General features: G+C 44.4%; 1 protein-coding gene across 1 annotated transcript in view; it reads right to left on the reverse strand.

Moving 5' to 3' along the window:
- The window catches only part of LOC124292288 (titin-like), a 194577-nt gene extending 172426 nt beyond the window's left edge, over positions 1 to 22151 (reverse strand). Inside the window, exons 1-2 of the mRNA XM_046729354.1 lie at positions 22011 to 22151; positions 6047 to 6124 (exon numbers count right to left, since the gene is read on the reverse strand). Coding sequence (XP_046585310.1) covers positions 6047 to 6086 — 40 coding nt within the window. The 5' untranslated portion in view covers positions 6087 to 6124; positions 22011 to 22151. The remainder of the gene's footprint in view (positions 1 to 6046; positions 6125 to 22010) is intronic.
- Between the last annotated feature and the right edge of the window lie 4025 nt (positions 22152 to 26176).

Here is a 26176-nt window from a genome sequence, read left to right on the forward strand (position 1 = left end):
AATCAGCGATTTCTTCCTACATCTCGTGGTGGAAGATACATGTGTGTTTGTGGATTCATGTACCGAGTTAAGAGTGACTGGATATCCTGGAAGTGCACAGAAAAGAACTGTAACTCCACTGCGTCAACTGTCAGTGACATTGTGAAAGGTGAAAGGTGACCATACTCATCCCTGTGTCCAAGTAGACATATAAGTAACCATCTTGCCAATGCCTAACATCAATATGTCACTAAGAAAACTATAAAAGTACAATAGATATATCAGATCCGAATAATGTACATGACCATGTTTTGCATATCATCTAATAGATTTTGTTAACAATTCTAACAATTTATATATAGCAGTTGAGTGGTGTAATGAGGTTATAAAGCCCGTGTAAAAGAATGTGTAAAAAGAAATAATAAAGCAACTTTTTTATTATCTTTCAGATGAACCAGTGTGTTTGCAGATGCTGCATCTCACCTACTTCATGTTGGGTCATTTTGTATGCGAAATATAATGAACGAAATAAAGTAATTCTCCTTTTGCCTGTGCTCTCAATCGCATAATCCGGATTATCGCCTTGTGGAAACACTGGATTATTTCTTTGCCTCTTTTAATCCCCTTTTAATTGGTTTTAGGTCAAATAGACAGGGCGCCAACCTTTTTTTCTTAACTGAACCGTGATATTTCACCAAAGGGTCGACATCCTGTGCAGTCACCGGCAGCACTTACTGCTCGGCACCGTCTCGGCACAGAACGGATAAGTCGACGAATTCGATCTTGTGGAAATCTTCCCCACTCTTCCTGCAATTAGATGCCCAGTTGTGGAATTGTCTGAGGCGTGTTTTGACATTGAAGTACACATTGAATGAGTTCATCCCACAGGTGTTCTATCGGGTTCAGTTAGATCTGGTGATCGGGAAGGCCATGGCAAGACATTTACGTTAAAAGTGGAACAACTCCCTCTGTCGGTCCATAATTGGAAGCCAATGACGTGCAAGGAGTTCGTTGATATACCAGTTTGCTGTCAATTTCCCCTGAAAAACCACTAATTCAGATCTTTGTGTGTTGGAAATCACATCCCAAACGATCACACTTCCTCCCTGAATCTGTCGACCTGTCGAATGCAATTTAGAGGCAAAAGGTTCATTTCTCCGATGGTAAACACGCTGTCCTCCATCTCGACGGTGAAGGAGAAGTAGTGATTCATCAGATCGCAAGCGATTGCGCCGAATGGAAGCCTCTCAAAACAGGGGCTACAACTGGTCTTCTTGGTCGAATCACCACTTCACGCAATATGGTTCCTGACAGTTTGGTCGGAAATTCTTCTCAGCGATGCGTTGTGCAGTCTCCACGGCTGTGGCAACTCGATGAGCCATTAAGCAGCCCGGATGTAGTGGTCCTGGGCTTGGGTGGTTAACTCTTGGACGGCCGCTTTTCTGGCGATCTTGGGCGGAATTGGTCTGCAGGAAACGATCCCAAAGGCGAGTTATGGTGCTCTGATGAACGTTGAAATGTCGGACCACTGCAGACTGCGACTCCCCAGCTTCAAGGTGGCCTATGACGATGTTTCGATTGGCGGCACTCAATCGTGGCATGATGATTTATTCTTTCCCAGCCAAAAACGAATCTCAAACAGGTTTGTCTTTTTGTAGTGATCGATACCGCATATTTTTCCGCTTACTTGCACGAGCATTTTGCTTTGCATGATTTTTTGGTGACGTTTTGGTGAATATTTCTTCAAACGCTTCTAAAATTAAGGGGAAAAGTTAAAATTGCCACGTTTTGATGCTGAAGCTGTTTACAATCACACAAAGATGATGACTTGGAAAGAAATAGAATAGTATGTTTGTATTGTTTTGCCGCAACTACATAAGTATATATATTCTCAAAATCATCTATGCGTTTAATTTGTTTTTTTAAGAGTGTACGTACATAGCTATATACTAGGCGTCATAGATAAAGGGTCAAATGATATATAGCACACGTTTAAAAAGTTTCTCAGAAATAGTAAGAGTGTCAACATAATGTTTTATGTGTTGACAAAAGTGACACATTGTGATATACAGACAAAAATTTTAAACAACACTAGCAAACATCAGTTGTATAGACCAATCCCCAAATGCAAATGACAAACATGGAGCACTAAGTCATTCAATATCTTGTGTACCCGCCTCGCCCGTCCAAGACACAGGTGCACCTTGTTCTCATGCTCATTATCAAGTTCATAAAGAGAGCTTGCGGAATCGCATTCCATTCCCCTGCTAGAGCTCTGAGGAGTCCTGGGAGATGCACTGGTGCTGGGTTACCTGTGTACACACGTCGACCGCATCTCAGGTATCTCAGGCATCTCAGGCATCTCTGGCATGCTCAATTGAGCATGTTGCCCACTCAATCCGCTTTACACCCTCCTGCCAAAGGAATTCCGTGACAATCCTGGCCCTCCTGAGGCCAAGCGTTGTCGTCTTGCAGTAAAGAGCGTCGACCATAAATGCATGCATAGCTTGCAGTAATGGCCTGACCCCTCTCCAAAAGTGTCCCAAAACCGTCTTATTTTAAGCTGCGATTTCAAACAGGTACCTGAACAGTGAACGATAGTGTAAAAGCATCAATACATCTGTATTGTCCTCCACTTTCCATAGACTTGCACGTACAAATCACTGACATTAAGTGGCAGATGGATTTCTATATTAACAATATGAATAAAAACTATGCCATTTGTAACAGAATGCATCGGACGTTAAAGAACGTAAAAATTCCATTTCAACGGCCTGATTCCACAACTTTTAAGAAATAGTGTTACCAATAGCCTGACCCTTCATCAACAACGCCGAGTATACATATCTCAAATGTGAACAGGACTATTTGCAGACATCATGTTGACAGTGTAAGATCGTAAACTTATCACAACAGTTCAAGAACACCCGCACATGACCCGCAGTTTGACTGTGTGTTGCATTACCTATCAGCCATGACAGATTCAGTGTCATAGAACAGAAATTGGTGTTCTTTGAATTCGCCTGAGTAGAATATATTTAGATTTTAAATAATTTGTGTTGCGAGTATGGCCATGAACAGATGTGCAGTGACGTCTTGGTACTTCCACACAAAATATATAGCAATGAATAGTTTTCGCTATAATTCGTGGATTTCTTTAACAAATTAACCACGCCTGAAAAATACAATAATCGAGTGAACAGTAAGAAATATTGAAAACAGAAGAATCTCAGCTCTCTTTTATGAAGGAAATCACACCCAATCAACACTCCCCGTTTCAAAACCCCATTTCCCAAACAAACATTCTAGATCCCCGTACCACAACAATGACCGGCCTCTGAATATTATAATAAGGAGTGGTTTAACCATTCATTTCTGTTGTTTTTCGTATATACGTTTCGACAAGTAGAAACACATATCACATGCGACCGAAGGTAGCCGAGAGGTGGTAATACCTTACCCCGAGAAAGCCAGGAGCTATGACGTTGATGCAAGTGAATTTGTTGCATTTGTCATTAGATCACGAGGCAAGCACATTGCTGATCACGAAGCATATTCAATGTGATGTAGATTTGCATCGAGAATCTTTGTGGAAACCTCAATGGACAGTATGTAGCCATGTGAAGCCACAAGTCATAACTATACTGAACAGCAAAAGAAACGCAAATCTAGCTTTTTGAATAGAAGACAAACAAAATTATACCTGATCACTTATTCTATAGAAAACACTGTCAGTGGATATACTGAACATTAAAAGTGACAGTCTTTAATAGCGTGTATGGCCCCCTTGAGCTTGCACCCAGGCCGTGCAACGTCACCTTGTTTTGTTCACCAGAGGCTGAAAGAATGCCTGGGGCAAGTGGTTCCACTCGAACCCAGTTTCAGTTCCAACTGTGCAAAAGTGAGTGGCTGTCTACCTGCAGCAATGTCCAATTTCGTCCCAGACATATTCAGTGGGAGCCATATCCGGGAAAAGAGAGGGCCATAGAAGAACGTTAATGTTGTTCTGAGCCAGATGATGGACACCCTTGCTGTGTGAGGAACTGCTGAGAGAACTGTAACTGAGGATGTACAGCAAACATGGGCACAACATAGCACTGACGAACATGATCCCTGTACACAACAGAAGTTACACGTTGCAGGAACACAGGAACCTGGGACCTGTGGTTGTAACTGATCATCACACTGTCACCACCCAATCTGTTTGCCTGTCTGACACAACAATCAGCGTAACGCTCATTACGCCGACGCCAAAGACGTAAACGGCCGTCAACATGTGAAAGATGATATCGAGACTGGTCGCAAAAGACAACTTGACGCCACTGCAAACGTCGCCAACGTTGATGTTGCTGGGCCCATTGTAAACGTTAATGACGGTGTTGACTTGTCAAAATGTCCCCACATATTGCAGTCGGCAATGGATTCCAGCAGCCCGAAGACGACGTCTGATCGTATACCTGGATAATGCTACTCTTGGCCCCTGAACAACTTAGGCTGCTGTTACTGTTGCTGCTCGTGTTCGGTTCTTTAGGTGAGTGACCCAGCTGAACCGATCTTGCGCATGAGTTGGCACTGGTGGCCGTACGGTACGGGGACGAACAGCAACAGCCCCGGTTTGCTGATGACGTTGAGCAAGTCGTGTAATGGTGATAAGATGACAGCCCACTTGTCTAGCTACAGCGGTTGCAGACGTAACTTCTTGCAACATTCAAATGGCCATTCCCCTCTGCTGAGTCGTTAGTCTAGGCATCGTGTGTGTGGCGTGTACACCTCCTATTGTCAATACTGAACTGTTATTTTTGACACAGTTTTATTATTACATCCAGACCGTCAATGCACGTGCTAAAATGATTGTTTTGCTGCACTGTGGTTGTGTTTGTGCGAAAGTTTCGTATGCACGTCAAACTGCATGACATCATCTCATCTGGAATCATTACGTCACTCTAAAATGAACGTTCCATAAATATGAACGCTTACTTTCATGAAATTCCATTTTTCGAAAATTGCGTTTCTTTTACTGTTCAGTATATCAATATAGTTTATAATGAGCAACGCAAAGGTACAGTAACCAATGCAAACATTATTAGAATAATCAGGATCAAAGTTAACAAGCTATCCATACTATCAGGAAAAACAGGGACAATCTAGGAATAACAAGCCTGAGATGGTTTGTATTGCGCTGTTGAGTATAGAGTACTTCATAATGCATGGCCATCGGAGCGGGAGACTTCGAAACCAGTGTACCACGGGATAGGTTGTGAACATTTCGTTTTTTACGTCTAATATAGTAGAAAAAAATACATCTGAATTTGTACTGCTACGTAGATATTTATTTACTCAGTCTGCTTGTAAATAAACTGCAAATGAGAATTCCACAAATTCGAATTTAACGACCTCACGCGGAAGTTACTGCGAACCGCAGGAAGGATTTTACTGTGGCAATAACCCACTTTAGATCATTCATGTTGTTGTCATACACGTATTAAATGAGTGAGTGAGTTTAGTTTTACGTTGCTTTTAGCAATATTCCAGCCATATCAAGGCGGGGGACACCATAAATGGGCTTCACACATTGTGCCCATGTGGGGAATCGAACCCGGGTCTTTGGTGTGACGAGCGAACACCTTAACCACTAGACTATCCCACCGCCCCTACACATATTATACGGCAATAACTCTTTGATCATTCTTGGTAAATGAGTTTCATGTAAGGTGCTTTAGCAATTTCACGACAATATAGTTTATTTCTCAAATGGTACATAGATTCGAACCTGGACCTTCCATGTACCAATCAAGCTCTTCAACCACCCAGTGACTGAATGTTGAATTATGTCCATGTCACTCGAGCAATACCCCAACTATATCAGGGCTTGGGACATCAAGAGGGTTGTAACACCATATACACGCTTGGGTGTGACTTGCCATTGTTTGGTGTAACCACTACCCCACCGCCTCATGTGCAAGCTGGCACATTGTAATATATCAAGTTTTCAAATTATTGGAGCCGAGGAAATTGTACTTCACTGCTTGCTACATGACTGTGTGTTAACATCAACATATACACCTACCACTCAGCAACCAGACAATGCTTGCAAGCAGAGATAGCATGGTGGAGTGTGCTGTAGCTTGGCTTCCCTGGCTAGAAACTGCAAACAATAAATACATTAAACGTGAAAAATGTGTTTTGCAGGCGGAGGGCTGTTTATATCTCGACAACAACGACTCTTGATCGATAGGCACGTCAAGCAGATGTGCCAAACGATACAAGGTACACAAATTAGATACCAAATCTTCTAGCACATGCATTTTTATCTTCAAACTGTCATTGTCCATAAATACTTATTTGATAAAACGTATAAAAATACGTAGTTAATCAAAGTTAATACTTTTCATGACAAATCCTATTTTGTGTCGAAGAGAAACAATTGTATGTATCGTCATACAATTGTATGTAATTAAGTCTTAATTAAAGTAATGAAGTCATCGAGAGTGTTCCTAATGCTATAGCGTAACCATCTACCGAGATGCATGCAAAATTTCACGAAAATCGGTCAAATAGTTTAGGAAACAATCACTTCTTAGTGAGCATGGGGTCGGTCTGGCGAAAGCCTACCAATCCAACTTATTGTCGTACTTGTTATATATTAACGAGGCGACAGGTGTTTTTAGCTGAATGAAACGCAGGTCTCGGGGGTTGCTTTGAGCGAGCGCCATGGACGAGTATAAGTGTGTGTACGTGTGTCTCTCGGCTCGGCTCTGATGATGCACGGCCGGCTGACTAGCGAGGCTACAGATGTCTGAAGGTGAATGAAACGCATCTCTCGGCAGTTTCCCCCAGGCCGTCGTCTCGGTATCACCGAGCGAGCGCTGTGGGCGAGTCGCAGTGTGTGTGTGTGTGTGTGTCTTGACTCGGCTCCGCTTGTATAGCCGACTGGCTGGCAACGTTATGTTGATTTCCACTAAATCATACCGCATCTCTCTGCAGTTCCCCGGTCGCCTCGCTGCCGTCTCGGTAGCATTGAGCGAGCGCTGTGGGCGAGTCGCTGTGTGTGTGTGTGTCTCGGCTCGGCTATTTACCTACAGCTCGCTGAGATGGATGGCTACGTTATGTTGATGTCAGCGAAACAGTTTATTGTGAATCTTCTATGATTTGTTTGGTTTTCGTTATGAAGTCTTGTCAGTCTGTTGCTTCCCTTGTTCTTTGAAAAAAAATTCTTCACAAATGAAACTCTTCCTCAGAGATTTTAGAGTCGGTGAGCGCGGTGGAAATATGATCGTGTATCATGTTTAACTTCGCTTCGGCTAGAATTCTAATTTTGTTGTGTTTCAATGCTTTACGTTGCAGTCTGCGAGAATCGAACTTAAGCGCCAATCCCATCAACCCTGTCACTCCGGCTGTTATTTCGATGCCTAGTGGCCACGATTGGTGGATAATAATCCAACACCTGCTACGCCTAATCCCACGCTGACTGAAATCAAAGCGCTGTTAACACCATCCACGGAATTGACGGCCTTGTGATATTTCTTCTGTAATGCTGACCGCGTATCACATTCACATTCTAGTTGTTGCTTGATCTCGCATATCTGTCGCAAACAAAACCTGTCTACGGTTTCCAGTGTTTTTGCCACTTCATCCACGACCGGGTACAGTCCCATTCTGTATATATACTCTTTTTATAAATTAGTATTTAATTGGTCCTCAGTCAAGGTTTGATGAACATACTTTAGCTGATGAGGTAAAAGTTTTCGTATATATAAATGGTCTGGAGTTCAATAAAATCCTTTTGAAAAATCATAATATCTAGGTTTGCAGTGGGGGTTCTTCCTGGTTGTATGCAAATACGACAACGTTTTTGTTGATGGCGATCATGCCAGCATATTTTTAACCCATGCAGAAGGTTTATATCTACTCCGGGGGCATCTCCAAGAAATACTTCGATAACAAGAGTAGAACCTTGTATCATACTGATCCACGAGTCTGGCACATCAGTATATTTTAGTAAAAATAACGCTGCTTTTTTCTCATTGGGGACTAACATGTAAGCCGTTTGATCTGGTAATGGCGCTACGCTCATCCCCATTAATCTTCCAGGATCAAACCTCCCCAGCAGTATCCCGTTATTTTTAGCGAGACGCCACAATCATTATTATCCATGATAAGATAGGGGTGGTAAGGATAATATTGATGATCCAGTTCAACTGAGATTCGATGATGATTTCTCGTCGTTTGTACATGTTATCTTGTAAGCGCATGGCGTATGAGGTGTTTTCCTTGCCTGGCAGATCGAATCCCCGCGTGTCTCCGAGATCGGCTAGCGTTACATTGGGATGATGGTTCATCTCGTTTATATAAAATGTATTACGAAATGTTTTCAATTTGTTATCAGATAATACCTCGGACATGCACTTCAAACCCATGAGATGTATGTTGTCGAGTAGGAAAATTTTGGTGAGCGATATCGTGTCTTCCACGGCCACGGTGACTCCCTGTAGGCTGGTGTAGACGTTAACGTTCACCCGCACGTAAACGGAGCAAACTTGGTATCGTTGTTGTTTGGCCCAGCAGAGTTTGATCCCTTTCACGATTTCAACGACGCAACGCACCTACAGCGGTTCGCCGAGGTAGACTTGGATGTACAGTGTGGATTTCGCCGGCAGAATTTCCACAACGTTTACCATGCTGTCGAATTTCGACACCATCTGCAATCCCACGTTTTGCGTCCCAGGTTTGCTCGTTGCCTCAACTTGCTGACGATCACACTGCGTGTTTGCGTAGGGACGTAAGCCATGAGCAGCGTTCCGTTGTTCACGACTTTCGTCAGGTAGTTATCATTGTTGTTTGGAAAACGTGGGGAGAGTCGAGCGTGATGTTGAGATTCCAGTCCATTTTGGATGGCACTAATACCCATTTGTTATCGTCGTTGAAGATGAGAGTTTTCTGCGTGTTTCTGGAGACACCCGTGATCTTGACGTCGTCCAGGTGGAACAGCCTGCTGTGAAACGCTGGGGTTATCATCCATTCATCCTCGTCGTTGCGTATCACGTCGTACCGAGTGTTGTTGACTGCTCCTTCGGTATCAACGAAATCGCCTAGGTCGTTGTTCTTACCACCACCGCCAGCGGCAGTAAAGGACGGCAGTCTGATGCTTTTAAAAATGCTGTTTTTCAATTGCAAGGCGTATAGTTTGCTGTCGACTCCGGGTTCGACGAATCCGCGTGTGTCCCCGTGGTCGGAGATCGCTATGTTGGCGCATTTTCTAACGGGTGTTCCTGGACCTTGAGACTCCGTCATTGTCATATGTGCAGCGTCGCGCTGAGATACCCTATACTTAAGGGATTGTGTTTAATGTCTAAAACCGATATTTTCAATTCCGTGATGTTGCCTCTGATTTATTTCATATACTGCCGCGACGAAAACGATTCGGTTGTGCCGCCGTGTACTTTTCCGTTTTCACCAGCACGGCTCTCAGCAGTATGGAAGGTCGTTCGCCTTGAACGTTGTCAGTCATGCTCAGCTGATTGAGATGAATGCACAGTTGCGATACGGAATGAGATCGGGTAATTTCGTGCTGGTCACGGTGGTTTCTGGTGGTATGTCGTTTGATGTAAACCCGAGCGTTTCAAGTCGTTTTTTCTTTGTTGGCTAACATGACCGTGCCGTTCGAGTCGTTCATTTTGAGTTCGGCTCCCACAAATTTGAATATTTCTTCATTGAACGAGCACACGCTGTAGTAGCCGTCTGTTATTTGGTTGCTGGCGTTATTGACGAACAGCCTGTTGTTTCTGCCGTTGATGTTGGTCCATCGTGGGTAGTAGGTGATGTTGCAGAGCGCGACTTTGAGCTGACCCGACGTGTTATCGATCACGTGCAGCAGTTGAATGGACTCGCCACTCGTTATTCCCAGAAGCGTCACGTACATATTGAAAAAAGTAAATATGTATACTATATATAACAATTCAAATATGTACAACCCGGGAGTGTTTTATTCTAAAAGTGATAATATAAGTGCTACCAATCTCACGCAACCGAGTATTGTGGTCGATGCAAAGGATGGTTTACATTTCATATTTCGGTTCATCGACGTGTTTAAAATTACGGGGTTTTGGTCATGAATGTGAAAAAGGTAGACACTTTGTTTAACAACCCGATGCAGTTCTGGCAGAATCAATTTCGCCGTGTGGTGCACGACCACTGGGTGGGGCGTGACGTGACGACACTCGTTGTGATGCCCTGAGTCGGTCTGTATTCTCGTTTCACGTGTACTACCAGATCAGACGTATCCTTACAGAAATCAGTGCCCCGATTCCGCAGAACGTGGCATGGAATGCCATAAACAATTCATACGATCGACGTGCATACGAACGCGTTTGCGGTGAATTCGATCCGAAGACGGTCGATTGGCGTTTGCCGGGTCCAAACCAAGGTTTGGGCATTCCCATCGTTCACAACATGTCTCTCGTGGAAGCCAGCAAACAGCTGGTGAAAGATTGGGGTTACAAGTCGTATAATTACGTCACGACGAACGAGTGGAATGATGATTACATGGCTTTCAACGACAGCAAGGATTACCGCGTTTGGAGGTTTGAGCAGGGACCTGCGGATGATTGGAAAATGTTCATGCTGGACACTTCAAAAGGGTTTACTCGTGCCAGTGTCGTCAGATTGAACGATTCGATTCGAACGTACGTGTGGGCCGTGCTGGGCGCTCAGACGCTCAGACGCAAACGCATTCCAGCATTGTGGGTCGTGAAGTGACGGCTTACAAAGCGCAGAAACAGTTCGTGGCTAAGGTCGAGGATGCCATTGCTAGACCGGTCGATCTACTGAGTGCCATCAAACGCTATGAAAACGCACTGGAATACACCTGTTCGAAAGTCGACCACGTGTTCACCGCGGGACTGTACATGGCTCCAAGCGACATGCAACTGAGGGTGAACAGAGTGGTGGGCTACAACAATGAAATTGTCATCGCCACTGGCGATCAAAGGTTGGGCTTGAACCCGGACGTCAATAACGCGAGTCGAGTCATGTCACAGTACGAAACAGGCATCGTGGCACCGACACCTGAAGAAGTAGAACAACAACAACAGCAGCAGCAGCTGCCCCCGCACGTGCATGCAAACAATCAGCGGCACCTCGATCGCAAAAAGGCGCTGGTGGTCGGCGGGATCGCGGTTGAACTGTGCCTCATTTGGTTAAAAATTCCTTAGCTGCGACGTACACCACACCCGCCACGCCAACGACTAAAGCCCACAGGTTTTGACCAAGCCACGTGACCTCTTTCGACAAGAACCCTAACAACCGCTTCGGCGGCTTTGCCGGCCAGTTTAGTCAGTTTAGTCAGATTTCAAATGGTTTTTTTTTATCCAGTCTCTGTCGACGTCGCCTGATGATGGGCTTGTTGGTGTACCACCACTGCCCATCAGCGATACGACCAGGGTTGATATGATGAAGCCCAAAGAGGTGAGAACGCTGGCAATGGTGATTCCTTGTTCCCGGAACAGAATTCGGATCATGTTGGCCAACGTGGTGTCCTCGTTCAAGACTCGGTCGATGGTTTTGCGCACGTGGCTGATTTGTGACCAGAGGGCTTCCCGGTTGGAGGAAGCGGCTTCCAATCTTGTCCGTCTCTCATCTTCCAGGTCACGCAATCTTTTCTCGATGATAGTTTTCGTGGCTTCGTCGTCAATGATCCTGAGTTTCCTTTTCTCGCGAGCGATGTGCTCATCGTTTTCGTTCATTTTACCCATTTTGTTCACGTTTTTCAAGGCTTCGTCTAGACCCCGAGGTTCCCTAAGAGGAAATTCTCGTCCAAAGCCTGCTTTAAAAGCTCGTTGCCCACGGTGTCACCCATGAACGAGGTGTCCATGGCTGCTGCATCATTGTCGTTCAGCTGGTGTACGTCGAAAACGTCCATGGGAATATCGTCAGCCATTTTTTGTTTTATATATTAAACTTATAATATACATAGTTTCAATATAAACAATGTTGCAATACTGACGAAAGCTAGATCCTTTCCGAAGACCGAGAGAGCCCCCTGGGTGTCAAAGCTGTGCGCGAACGACGTCATGACTTCACTGGCTTTTCAGATCACGTTGCAGTCCACGATAAAAAAACGCACGATCATGCGCAACCTGGGTCGTGCCATCGTCAAGAAAACCACCATCAAAATCAGCGGGAACGAGGTGCTGAGCATCGACGACAGTGACGTGTTTTACTGTTACGCGGACCTCTGGAGAACCTGGAACGAATGCGATGACATGGCGTATCAAGGACTTTGTTGAAATAACGACGTATTGAACAAAATCCGTATGGGGTACAGACCATCTCGGCAATATAACAGCAGGAGAAAAAGCTGTCGCCAAGGCATACGGGAATCGGTTTTGCATACTGCTCGACTTCGAGCTGCTTGGGGGACATATGCCGTCTTCCCAGGCCGTCTTACCGGGCGACCGGCTGGAATACGAACTCACGTTCAACAACTACGGCAAGGTTATCTACACGCTGGCCCGGCACCGAGGCCATCTACGTCATCGACAACATCTCGCTAGAGTTCAACATGGTCACGAGCTGGCCCAGCAGATTTGCAACCAGTACTTGGGAAAGCTGTCCATCCTGTACGATCGCGTGCTGCTGCACCGGACAATCGTCAAGAACAAGAGCAACACGTTGTGGAACATCAACCTGAACATGCTGGCTCGATCGATGAAAGGCATCTTGATCATTCCCGTGGTGGAATACGAGCCATTTCTAAGAAACAGCAAACTCACTTGGAATCCTGAGATCACGAAAGTGGAAGTGACCATCGAAGGTGTGCCCAACCAGATGTTCAGTCAAGGCATGAGAGCTCATCAGCAGTGGGACGAGATAAAAAAAATACCGGCCATCAAGCGACACTCGCCGGAAGTCAACGACGTCGTCAAAGACCTGGGTTTCACCTACATGATGCTCAGTAGGTACCTGGATAAGCATTACGCGCTGTGGCTGGACATGCAATCCACGGACGACCACAGACCACACGGCAGACGTCGCATCGACAATGGCAGTGAGGGGATCACCATCCAAATCACCAAGAAGGCGCAAAATCTGGCAAGTTAAATTTATATCTTTACGTGATAATGGACGCGCAACTCAATATAGACAATGGAAGATTCGTGCAAGCCATTTATTGATTTACCTCGCGATCCCCACTGCGCCATCGTGTGCGGTCAGATGGGATGCGGCAAGATGGCATTCATGCTCGACATGCGGGAAGGTTTCCATCGTGACGTGTTCGACCACATCATCTTTCTCTGCCCCACTTTACGGGTGAACAAGATGTACACGGAGAGACCATGGGTGATGACAGACCCGGACGTGCACAAAACCGATCCGGGAACTGGTTGCACACTTATCACGACAAGCTGAAAGGGGAATCAACGCTGTTCATCCTGGACGACTGCAGCGCCAACAAGGGGATGGTTAAAACACGAGATGCGCTGTCATACCTGGCCTTCTCGGGCCGACACACGAAACACAGCATTTGGGTTCTGACGCAGAAATTACACTCTGTGCTGAAAGATTTTCGGGAACAGACGCAATGGGTCGCACTGTTTCACTGCAAGGACAGGGATTCGTTCGAGGACTGCTTGTGAGAAACGACGTGATCCTGACCAAACGAGAACGAGAACGAGTGAAGAAACAGCTCGCAGAAACGAAACAAGTCAAACTCCTGTTGAAAACCGACCAAACCGTTGCGTCTAGCTTAAGCAAAATTCTAGCAAAATTCAAGCAAATTCTAGCATAACTCAAGCAAAACGATGTTTGAAACTGTCGTTGTGTGCAACTTGACTTTCATCTCGCTGTGTTTCGTGTACATCGCATTTGATTTTATTAGACTTAAAAATCCTTTGTTACATTATAAGATACGACGACACCGATACATTTAGTCACAACTAAGAATCCTTAAAAAGTCGCCGCCGGAAGAAAAGGTGGTTTAGCCAAGCACCACAAAAATAATAATACCCATAACACTCTGTGGATTGTTGTCGACATGGCAACGGGATTAAGCATGGTCGTCGTTATACTGCTATATAATAATAACAAGCAACAACCACCACAACAGCAGACGGTGCAATTAGAAATAAATCCGCATGTTATGTTATAATTTTTGTTTAAAAAATATCTATATATATTTTATATACACACGAAGTCGTCAGAAGGAAAAACATTCATCAACGATACATATCACGCCGCCATGGCCGCCAGACTAACCGTAGGTTACGCTCGCTTAACGATGATGGTTCTCAAAACAACCAACGATCAAACTTGATTTCAACGTGCAGGACATGGGCATGCTCGTCATGGACTTAGGGATGGCGATGGCCACCAAGGACATTCTCGTGAAACAAGGAATTATACCGGAAAATATTTTGAAGTAATCTTAAAAAACACATAATATAAAAAAGATGGCTACGATCGCCATGATGGTCGGTGGTACAGTAGTCAACGCCCTGGCATTTTCCGGCAGCAATTATATCTTCTCCAAATTACTAACGTCGAACGCGGCCGAAATGTGAGCGAAACGTTAACGTCACGATTTGGCCTTGGAGAAACTGCAAGCCGCGCAAGCCGAGTACACCAAAAAACGTGTGCAGAGAATACAGTTCCTCAACGACCAACTCTCGCGCAAAAACCATGCTGTTCAAACATTCAAGAACGTCGATGACGCCATGCGAGAATACTACCTGCACACCAGCAAACGACTCGAACCTCGCGGCGCGTACCCACCCTCTCGCAGTTTTACACACTTTTCCAGGAACAGGAAGACCAGAAACTGATTTTCGTGGCGCTGGGTCTAGCAGCGACCGTGTTGATAGCCAAACAATTAGACTAAAATATATTTATGTGTATATATATATATATATATATATATATATATATATATATATATATAAATGGGAAGACGTGAACCTTTTAACTGCGAGTATGTGCTGCTAGGAAAAACCGAAACCTGCTGCAGGAAATGCACAACGGAATATTGTGGCATACACCTGATGTCCATTTGAAAGCGTTTCGTATATTACACGTGCGAAGTATGCGGTAAAGGTGTGAAATGCCATTATCATCATTGCAAAGCCCACGGAGCGGACGTGGTACGAGGCCATCTCATCTACTTGACGAAAAGAAACTACCTCAACAAACGAAACTGACTGTTCAGAATAAAAATCTAACATGCATAACGAAAATCGCTTTTTTTAAAGTTGGTTGAAAGTTTAACTATCCAACGTATTGACGGGTTGGTAACATTTAACAGCGAGACATACTTCACACACCAACAAACTACTAGAGATGTTAACTCGCAGCTGAACATAGCGATGAAAATCCTATTAGAGATTTGACTTCACATGTGAAAAACCCTATTAGAGATTTGACTTCGCATCTGAATATAATTATTTTTCATTTAGAAAAAAGTTTTTACACATTGATATAGCAAGGATGATTACCGTTCGAGAACTGAAAAGGATTGCCAAAAACGCGGAGTAATCAGTTACTCCGGTTTGAGGAAACCTCTACTGTTGAAATTGCTCGGCATCGCCGACGAACGACGAAAACCCACAGTGAAACAGCTCAAACTCCAAGCGAAGGAGCGTGGGCTCAGAGGTTATTCGCGCATGAGGAAAGCCGAACTCGTCGAACTGCCAGAGGAACACAAACCTATCGAACTACAGTTCGCGCGGACGAAGCACGCCATAGGTAAGTATCTGAGAGGCTGGAGGCTGGACGTTGACAAAAACATGGACGTCGACAACATCATACCGCTTATCGCCTACAAAGTCGGTGAGGAACTGAACGATCTAGGAAGACTCAAATTTCAACTCACAGTGAGAATGTTGCTGATAAAACAGCAGACAGACGGCACCACCGAGCACATCCAGCCTTACTTCAGAGGCAAGCAAGAAGTTGCGACTCAACCCGAATCGATCGACGCGTCCATCGACACCTCGTTTGCAAAAATATGAGAATCCCTGGAATGCTACACGCACTTGGGCTTGGGCTGGGTCGTGGACACGATCGACATGGTCTACCTCGACGTAGCGAACTATGTGTCGTTCAAAGGAGGGTCGTACCTAGACTTGCCACCATACTACAAGAAAGAGCAAGCCATGGTCAACGTCAAAAACAAGGACGACAACTGTTTACTGGTGTCGATCATAGCCGACTTGCATCCAGCTACCCATCATCCAGACAGACTTTCAAGCTATCCCTCCATCGAGGAATCCGGCGTCGACTTTTCGAGGATAGACAGATCTACTCCCATCTCACAAATTGCTCGAGTGGAAAAACAAAACCATCTGGCTATTAACGTCTTCGGACACAACGGAACACAACTATTGTGCATCGGATAAGCCCTGTCCTAGATAAAACCGTGCGAAGGATCAATTTATTTCTAGTCAAAAGAGAGTACAAGTATCACTACACGACGATTAAAAGCTTGAGCAGATTGTTGTACGATCAATCGAAGCATAAGGAAAAAAAACACTTCTGTAAAAGGTGTCTGCACAGCTACATGCGAGCCGACCTGCTGGAACCACACCAGGAGGATTGGCGAGGCATGGGACAGACGGCAGTACAAATCAGAAAACACGCTAAAATTCATCAACCACAAACATCAAATGCCCGTGCCCTACGTCATCTACGCCAACTTTGAAGCCCTCATCAAAACCGTCGACACGGTTGTTCCGTCTCCAGAAAAAAGTTTCATGCATAAAACAGAAGAACACAAAGCCTGTGGGTTCGGTTACATGGTCGTTCGGTGCGATGGGGAAACAAACGCTCCCGTGTTCTACCGAGGTCCCGACGCATCCGAACGATTTTCACGTGTTTGCAAAACGAAGAGAAAATCATCAGGAAACAGTTGTACACCATCATCCCCATGCGCATGACCCAAGACGACTGGAGAACTCATAAGAAAGCTAAGAATTACCACGTGTGCGACGAACCTGTGAACGGGGATGTCGTGAGAGATCACTGCCATGTAAACCGGCAAGTACAGAGGTGCTGCTCACAACGCTTGCAACTTGAAGCTCAAAATCGATCCCAAAACAATCAAAATCCCCGTCGTGTTTCACAATCTTTGCGGTTACGATTCTCACCTGATCATGCAGGCCATCACGAAGGTCGACGGCAACATAACATGCATCCCCAACAACATGGAAAATACATCTCGTTCTCGTTAGATGGTCTGAGATTTATCGATAGCATTCAGTTCCTGCTGTCGTCTCTAGACAGTCTGGTGAACGCCAACCACTCCGGACGACTTTGACATCACCAATCAATACACCGACGCGGAGACTCGACCCCTGCTGCTGAGGAAGGGCGTCTACCACTACGAGTACATGGACGATTAGTCCAAGTTCAACGAGACGAGATTACCTCCCAACGACCAATTTTTCAGCAACTTGACCGACTCGGCCATCACCCCGGATGATTACCTGCATGCGATTAATGTGTGGGACAAACTGGGCTGCAAGAATTTGGGTGATTACCACGACCTGTACTTGAAAACTGATGTTCTGCTGCTGGCCAACGTGTTCGAGATATTCAGAAAACGTGCTCGAAACAGTACTGCCTCGACCCCCCGGGGTATTTTTCATCCCCCGGTCTCTCTTGGGACGTCTTGTTGAAAAAGACCAGAGTTAAATTGGAATTGTTAACGGATTATGACATGCACCTGTTCGTGGAAAAAGGCTTGCGAGGCGGGATTTCCATGACCTCCAAATGATACACCAAAGCCAACAACAAGTATGTTCCAGGTCACGACCCCGGCAAACCGACCAAACACATACTCTATCTCGACGCCAACAACCTGTACGGCTGGGCCATGAGTCAGTATCTCCCCAACGGGGGATTCGAATGGGTCTCCTCACCCGAGATGATTGACGTGAATAGCATCGCGCTGGATTCGAACAAAGGCTACGTGCTCGACGTGGACTTTGACTATCCTGCAGAACTACACGAATCACACAACAGCTATCTGCTAGCTCCCTAACGATTGACGGTGAACCCAGACTGGATGTTTGAATATCAACGAAACTTGCAGGGAAACAACAAGCTGGCTAACGTTGAAAACTCGTGCCGAACTTGATGAACAAGTCAAAATACGTCGTTCACTATCGCAATCTGCAGCTGTACTTGTCGCTGGGAATGAAAATACACAGGGCGCTCCAGTTCGATCAAAGTCCATGGATGGAACCTTATATTCGGTTGAACACGATTCTTCGAAAACAAGCCACGAGCGACTTCGAAAAAAACTTGTACAAGCTCATGAACAACACGGTGTTAGTCAAGGTGATGGAGAATTTGAGAAAACGCGTTAACGTGAAATTAGTCAGATCCAGCGAGGAAGAAAAACTCAGGAAACTTATAGCCAGCCCGGCGTTCAACTGAAGCAAGATATTCGACGACGACCTGGCAGCGCTGCACATGAACAAAAGCCACATCAAATTCAACTGGCCTGTTTACGTGGGGATGAGCATCCTCGACTTATCCAAACACTTGATGTACCATTTCTACTACAACGAGCTGAAAAAGCAGTATGGCGACAGGTGCGAAGTGCTGTACACGGACACGGATTCCCTGCTGATGGAAATTTGCACTGAGGACATGAAGAAACACATGCACCTTTACGACACCAGCGATCACCCTATGCACAGCCAAGTCAACAAAAAAGTGATCGGCAAGATGAAGGACGAATGCGCAGGCTCTCCGATCGCCGAGTATGTCGGCTTGAGACCCAAGATGTATTCCATCAAGAAAGCCGCCGCCGTCGCCGATATCCGAAAGGCGAAAGGCATGAAAAAACATGTTGTGAAAAAACACATCAAGCACACCAGATTCAAGGAAGCCCTGTTCAAGAACAAAATGTTCAAACACCAAATGAACATGCTGAGAAGCGACGGACACAGGATATACGGACTGAGAATCAACAAGACCTCGCTCTCTCCCATGGACACGAAACGATGGATCTCCATCGTTGGAGTCACCACTTACGCGTACGGACACACACACGCGCACGCGCGCCTATCGAATAATTGAAAGCTTACGCACACATGCGTACATATATCATGGAGAAAATTTATTACAGCCCGCGAGGGTACTGGAAAGGTGCGGACGCCATCCCGAAACTCGCCAAAGCCGCTCGAGTCTCGGAAGACAAAGCCAAAGCCTTACTCAAAAAACAAGCCATCTGGCAAGTCTACCTGCCGGCGCCTCGGTACATCCCGAGAAGAAAATACGACATTTCAACGCAGAATCGCGTTTCACCAAGGCGACCTCCTGTTTCTATCTCACGACAGGGTGAGGCACAAAACCTACAAGTACGCCCTGACCGTCGTCGACGTCGCCAGTCGCTACAAGGAAGCCGAACCGTTGACAACAAAAGAATCAAACGAAGTCGTCAAAGCCTTTGAACGCATATACAAATACAGTCGCTTGACATGGCCTACCATATTGCAAGTCGATCCCGGACGCGAGTTTATGGGAGCCATGACACAGCTGCTGGCCAAGCACAAAGTCCAAGTGAGACGAGACCGTAGCCAAGCCATCGTTGAGAGATTCAATCGCACCCTAGCCTAACGCCTGTTCTCGCACCAATACTTGCAGGATTTAATCGATCCCGGAAACAGAAACACGGAATGGGTTGTACGCTTACCACGAGTGGTGGATGTCATCAACAACGAAGTCACCAGACTCGTGGGCAAAAGACCCGTTGAAGCCATCAAAATGAAATCAGTCGAATCGTCACCAGAGGCGGCACGCCGCGATAAAACAGAGAAAACATTACAGGACCGTGTCAGCGTTAGGTACTTATACCAGCCGGGCGAATACGAGGGAGACAGCAGAAAACGCGCCACCGATCCGATATGGTCCATGAAAACGTACAACATCGACCTGGTCGACATCAAAGACGGTGAACCAAACTTGTACTACTTGAAAGACGGGCCGCCGAGAGCATTCGTCCGAGAGGAGTTGATGATCGTACCTCACGACACAGTCCCTTACACATCACCAACCGTGTGATGATTTTTCATCGGTCTTGCATGCTTATTTTTCAGCTTAATGTAGCCAGCCAGCCACCCGTACACCAAGCCGAGAGAGACACACGCACACGCACTGCGACTCGTCCGCCCATAGCGCTCGGAGGAGCAACCACCCCCGAGGCGACCCGAGCCTTTTTCCCAACCGTCCCCATGCTCACTTAAAAGTCAATATTTCAGAAACTATTCTACCGATTTTCATCAAATTTTGCATGCACCTCAGTAGAAGTATACACTATGGGGCTACGGGATTAGGGACTTCCCAAGGGCTCAATTTATAAAATTGAGCCCTTGGGAGGGACCTGGTCCCGTAGCCCCATAGTGTATACTACTATATGATTGCGTTAAGGCTTTGTTGTAAAAATTGTCACTGATCAGTCATATCTGAATGTGCAAGGGGAAATGTATTGTTTCTCAGAACATGTTTTGCCTCACAAATAACGGGCAATTGAAGTGCGTCGCCGATTATGCAGACACCTGTTTCGGGGAGAGATGGGTCGGATTGTAACTCAGGTAAGTGTATTCAGAAAAGGTGCATTAGATTGGGGGTGGCTGGGGGTGGGGGTGCTCAGATAACTGCATATGGGGGGAGAGGATGGGGGGTGTTAACAGGGGATTGTGTGTTTGGCGGGGATTGGTGTGAGTCATGTATGGGTCATTGATATAAGGAACCCCAAACCTGAGAGTCACACTTGAAGATAAGCGCATAGCACCATTTCTATGTTTGCCGCAATAAAGTTTAATCCATTAGAACTAAACAATCGCTGATAAAACAATAAAGAATAGCAGTGGTGGTTGATTTAACTATGTGCATGTAACATAGGCCACATACGCTACAAAATACAAAGTGAGTTAAACACGTATGGAAGTTTTTGTCGAAGAGAACTCATCTATCAATATTGATAACAGATCACACACGCCGAGACGAACGTGTTTTGTAAATGTATTGCAGAAAATACAGCGGCTAGTTATAACCGTTTCGGTGCTGCTTCTGTTGATTTAAAACATACTTTGCGCTGTAAGAGCTGTGCTGTACCTCTAGCTACTCTAGCTACTAGCTAAACACGGCTTCAGGGGAATAGTATCCTTACATAATCGAATACATTCCGCAGGTACATATTTACTCATTTTGACATTGACGCTAACATATCTTCACAATTGATATTACGTAATAGGTACGCACACTTAAACAACCGTAATCACAAATGACATGTGTAGATGGACATACTCATGAAAGAAACATAAACAACTCGCATGATACTTAACACACTGGTGTGAAAATACCACTGCCATCTATGAAGTTGCGACTTTAATGGGATTTGTGTGTGTGTGTGTGTGTGTTTTGTGTGTGTTGTTGGTGTGTTTTTTTTGCTTGTTGTTGTTGTTGTTGTGTGTGTGTGTGTGTGTGTGGTATCGTGAAATGTGGGCCACTTTTTCACTAATATAGCGAACAGAAAACACTGAATTTGGTAGAGCTCCATGTGCTTTTCTTCAGATAAAAAACGCGACCAGTCATACATATTTAAACATGACCATGGAGCGAATATTTAACTTCTTTGAGTGGCAATTTAGATGTTGGTGAGCTGAACAAGGGCGACAGTTCTGTGGATATACAACTTCCTTTTGACAATATATGCGACATTTCAGTGGAGATGCTTACACCGTTATTAGGCAAGTGAGAAAACATTTGTCGTAGCAACATCACTGGTTCCAAGATTTCAAACAAGTCACTGCGTTTTTATTCTATAATTTATATACATTTTTAGTAGACGCGAATATGTACACGAAGAGAAAAGTTTCTACAGTTTTACAACTCACCTAAATTTCTTTCCAACAAAGTTTCCACAATTTTAAATACCTAAAAGGTCTTTCCGACAAAAGCTAGAAAAAATCATTGTTGAGATGAAGTAATATCCTAAAACTAAATGGTAGGCAAGCTTAATGTATACGTACCATGGATCGTGTCCAATGTGGTGACAGGTAAACTGTATTGGAACTCGGACAAGAAAAGGGTTTGAATCAAGCGTTTATATACCAAGCATGTGTAAACAGCTGGTTGGGGGAGCAACAGACACAAGCTGCAACTTGCTTCAAGTACTGTGTGTTGCAGTGTGCAGACCAAACTATGCCGTTAGTCGCTGTCAGCTGACCTTTCAAGCCAGCAGTCTGATCATACAGAATGCGACAAACTAGCTAAAACATATAAAGAACAAGCTATGTTCATATTGTACAAAGTGATTCGAGGTTACACACTGAGAATTATATGTTAATTAGTACATGTACTGAATTTTATAAATGATCGCAGTGATAGGTCTATGTATAGAAGAGGTGACGTTCGCTCTGAACGTCACCTCTGTTATATATACACCTATCACTGCGATCATTTATAAATTGGTACAGTGGTACAGCGGCTTACATTGGCAATAGTAGCATTTACAATGGTAAATAAAAAGTTCAAATACACGTTTACCTATTCAAAGATGGACACAACATGTTCATGACAGAGTTTCCTTCGGGTTTTATGCTGCATTGTATCAGCTGTATCCATACCGGAACAAAGGAAATATCTTGAATTTGCTTATTACCATAGATGCTGCGCATTTATCGATGTGAGCGCTTAAGGGTCTGCACCTTCTTTGGGGATCCTTTATCTGTTGTTTATGGACGTCCCTTAAAGCACTCTGTCCCTTAAAGCTTAGGAGCGAACCAAAACGAATATACATAATTGAAACACAATTATCATTTATTCATGACATATAATATACATTGATGCTTATGAAAAAAGCATTAAACAAACTTATAAACGTACAATCGCAAATCAAAAGTGCAATGGTTTGTGCTTGGGTATACTTCCCTCGAAACGAAGCACCCGGCGGGATACCGGACCCTGTCAGAGCGGGTGGGCGTGCAGTTAAGTGTAACAGAGACTTCCATTGGCTTGTTCATTTGCCGATACACTCAGGTCTCTTTGTGTGTGTATAGAGATGCTGGGTTTTGTAAATACAAGGCCATGTTTTGTGTATAACATTTTGCAATCAACAGACATCATTACATGTCATGCGTACACGTATCACACCTGCCTGTCTGTATAATTATATTAATGTGACAGAGACAGAACTAGGGTGCACGAGCCATAAATCAATGCGTTTTGTTTATGGTGTATAGCCCGATAGGTGTTAAGTTCAAATAGCATGTGGTCAGTGATCGAAGTTGTGTATTGCATATTGTCTTCAGGAGACAGGCAGGCAGACACATAGGTGTCAATAAAATAGACATTGAGTTTTGTCTGTGACAGAGGCATATCTATATTACAGTTAGAAATTCTTACAATGCTAAATAATGACGTTTGATTAAGCATCGAACTGAGAAAGTGACTCGGTAAGAAGAACGTGTCGTGAAATAGACAAATGAAAGTATATAAACAGCCAAATCGGTAATCTACTGTCATAACATATAAAAAGTTCGCGCGTGTGAAATATCAACAAAACATTAGAAAAATAGCTAACATCAAAGCCTACTCCGAGTATTCCCTGCCAGCGAAGGTTTTCCGTCTTGAAATGTCGAACGCCTCACTGGTTGACACATAGCTAAGTAGATCTAGATCCTTAACAAGGTTCTTTTATGTAACGTGTAGATTATTTACTATTTGTTGTTTGTGTACACAACCAAGATGAAACTACTCCTGCCCACGACCTTTTAATCCGGGCATCCCGCTTCAAGCTGCGCGAACCTATTTTCTGCGCATGCGCTATGAGCGCAGCGCAGCACAGCTGCACAACTTCTCACCCCAGCTGGGGTTATCTTAGTGTATCGTTTGAACTCCGATTTCGCGGTGTGTGTGTGCGTGCGTGAGTGCGTGAGTGCGTGAGTGCGTGCGTGCGTGCGTGCGTGCGTGCGTGCGTGCGTGCGTGTGTGTGTGTGTGTGTTTCATCGCGTTATTTTCCAACTTTGGTGACTTATCGCGACCTTTCAACTGTGGCTCTTGCATTCTCTATTCCATCTTCACAAATAGTGTCGGATATCCACGAGATTGTAGTTAACATTTCAATTCCGCAAGTCTCCGGTTCCTCCTAGACAAATTTGACACAATCGTGAAGACACATCTTGTTAAATTATAAGGAGTGCTTGTATATATTATATTGGATAAAGTATTTCACGTGCGAAGCTCTACGGAAAGAAGGTCACTTTGATGTATAAATATATACTGTGCCAAAAAGTAGGGGAAAGTTGAAAAACATCAAGACATATTTTCTGATCATTATGGTACTCGCAAATGGAAATGATATGATTACATCAGCTGGGGAGTGGGCGATCAGATCTAATTTTTAATGTTATGGTGGTGAAATGGTGGTTATAGAGGTCCATTCCACACATATATGAGGGGAGTCCTTTCTGAGTGGTAGGTTGATTTTGACGTTGAAATACACGTCTGCCAGTGACATGCCACACTTGTTCAATATGCCACTCTTGTTCAGTGGGGCAAAGGGTCAGAACCAATCGCAGCTATGGCAGCATAACATGCATGATTTGCTGTTGGAGAAATTGGTCACAATAATCCAGTCATTAAACGTTGAAACATTGCCCATCACGACCAAATGGAGAGGAGTAGAGTGATCCAGAGATGGTGGTCCGATAATACTGACTTGCATATTCAATAATATACCTGTGGACAAATATATTTGACTTCCTGCCACATGAGAATGACAAAATATTATTTTCCATGTATGATATCGCGTGATAGAAAACGACATGGCCATCTTAGAAATCTCTATTGCGCAATAACTTGCGATAATTCTGCAAGGATTATCTGCCCTATCGACAGAACTCTGTTTTCTGTCAGCTGTCCAACTGATTCCATGATAACTAATTGTGACCTGTTAACAAATATGTCCTTATGTGTGAAGTGTCGAAACTGTCCTGCACTGTCTGCAATGATAATTTTATTATCGAGGTCGACATTGCCTACACTGACAGTATACATGTTTGGTTCATGAAATAATACTTTACATGCCAGAAGGTCTGTCGCTCCCTGTTGGTTTCGAAATTGCGGGAACATACCATTGAACAGTGGGGCGGGAACATACCCTTGAACAGTGGGGCGGGAACATACCCTTGAACAGTGGGGCGGTAACATACCATTGAACAGTGGTGTATGTGTAACTTTAAGAGACCGGCAACCTGACAATATGATCATATGTCAAATGAGACAACACGCTCTAGACACATAAGATTATTGATCCCAGCGTGCTTAAGCAATGTGGGGGGTAGTTGTTTTCGCAGTAACTATCTTTGAATTCGAAGAAGGACTGAGGCTATTTCTGGAGCTGATTTCTCTCTAGAACCTGACTGACATAAGGGATACCCATATCAGTTTCTGCGAGACTTCTTAAGATATTAGTTCACGAGAATCTGAATTTCTGAAAGGATAGAGATTATTCGTGTATCACTGCTAAAGGTCGAGCGTAGAATTTGCACTAGTTTGATCCGTTCAATGAAATGCTACAAAAAGCATGTCGATGCAAATATCAATGACGATGAAACAGTTAAGTGAGACTACACTGAATTTAGAAAGCACATCAGTAGATACAATTTAACATATTGCCCACATTTTGTTGTTTCTCTGCAGTCAATTATTCGATCTTCGATCAGATGATCAGAGATTACTGCCCTTCTGGAATTATGAAAGTTCTGACACGTTTCTGTTCATATCACTGTTCTAAAACATGAGGACGCTTAATTCAGTTCCATGAGTATATTTCGCCGTCAGTGATACCAAGGTGAGGGGATCGGTTATGTAGATTTTTCTATCCAGCTATTGGTTTCTTTTTAGATCTAACGGGACCAATGAAAATGGTATCGCCTTATCTATACATCTGTAGATTTGTGGCTTTGTATTGAACGTTAATAACAAATCAATAACCCCATGATCTAGGCTAGGACGTCCTTGTTGATTGCTCAGCGACACGATCACGTATGTCCCACTTACCTTCATGTTCCTGGTGTGGACACTAAAAATAGTACGACTAAATACGCACAAATCAAAGGTTACATTTCGTCCTGCACGCAAATGTTTTATAACAACGACTGACTGACTGAGTTTGGTTTTACGCCGCTTTTAG

Source organism: Haliotis rubra, unplaced genomic scaffold (genome assembly GCF_003918875.1).
Source record: "Haliotis rubra isolate DU_JTF1 unplaced genomic scaffold, ASM391887v1 Scf511, whole genome shotgun sequence".
Classification (NCBI taxonomy): domain Eukaryota; kingdom Metazoa; phylum Mollusca; class Gastropoda; order Lepetellida; family Haliotidae; genus Haliotis; species Haliotis rubra.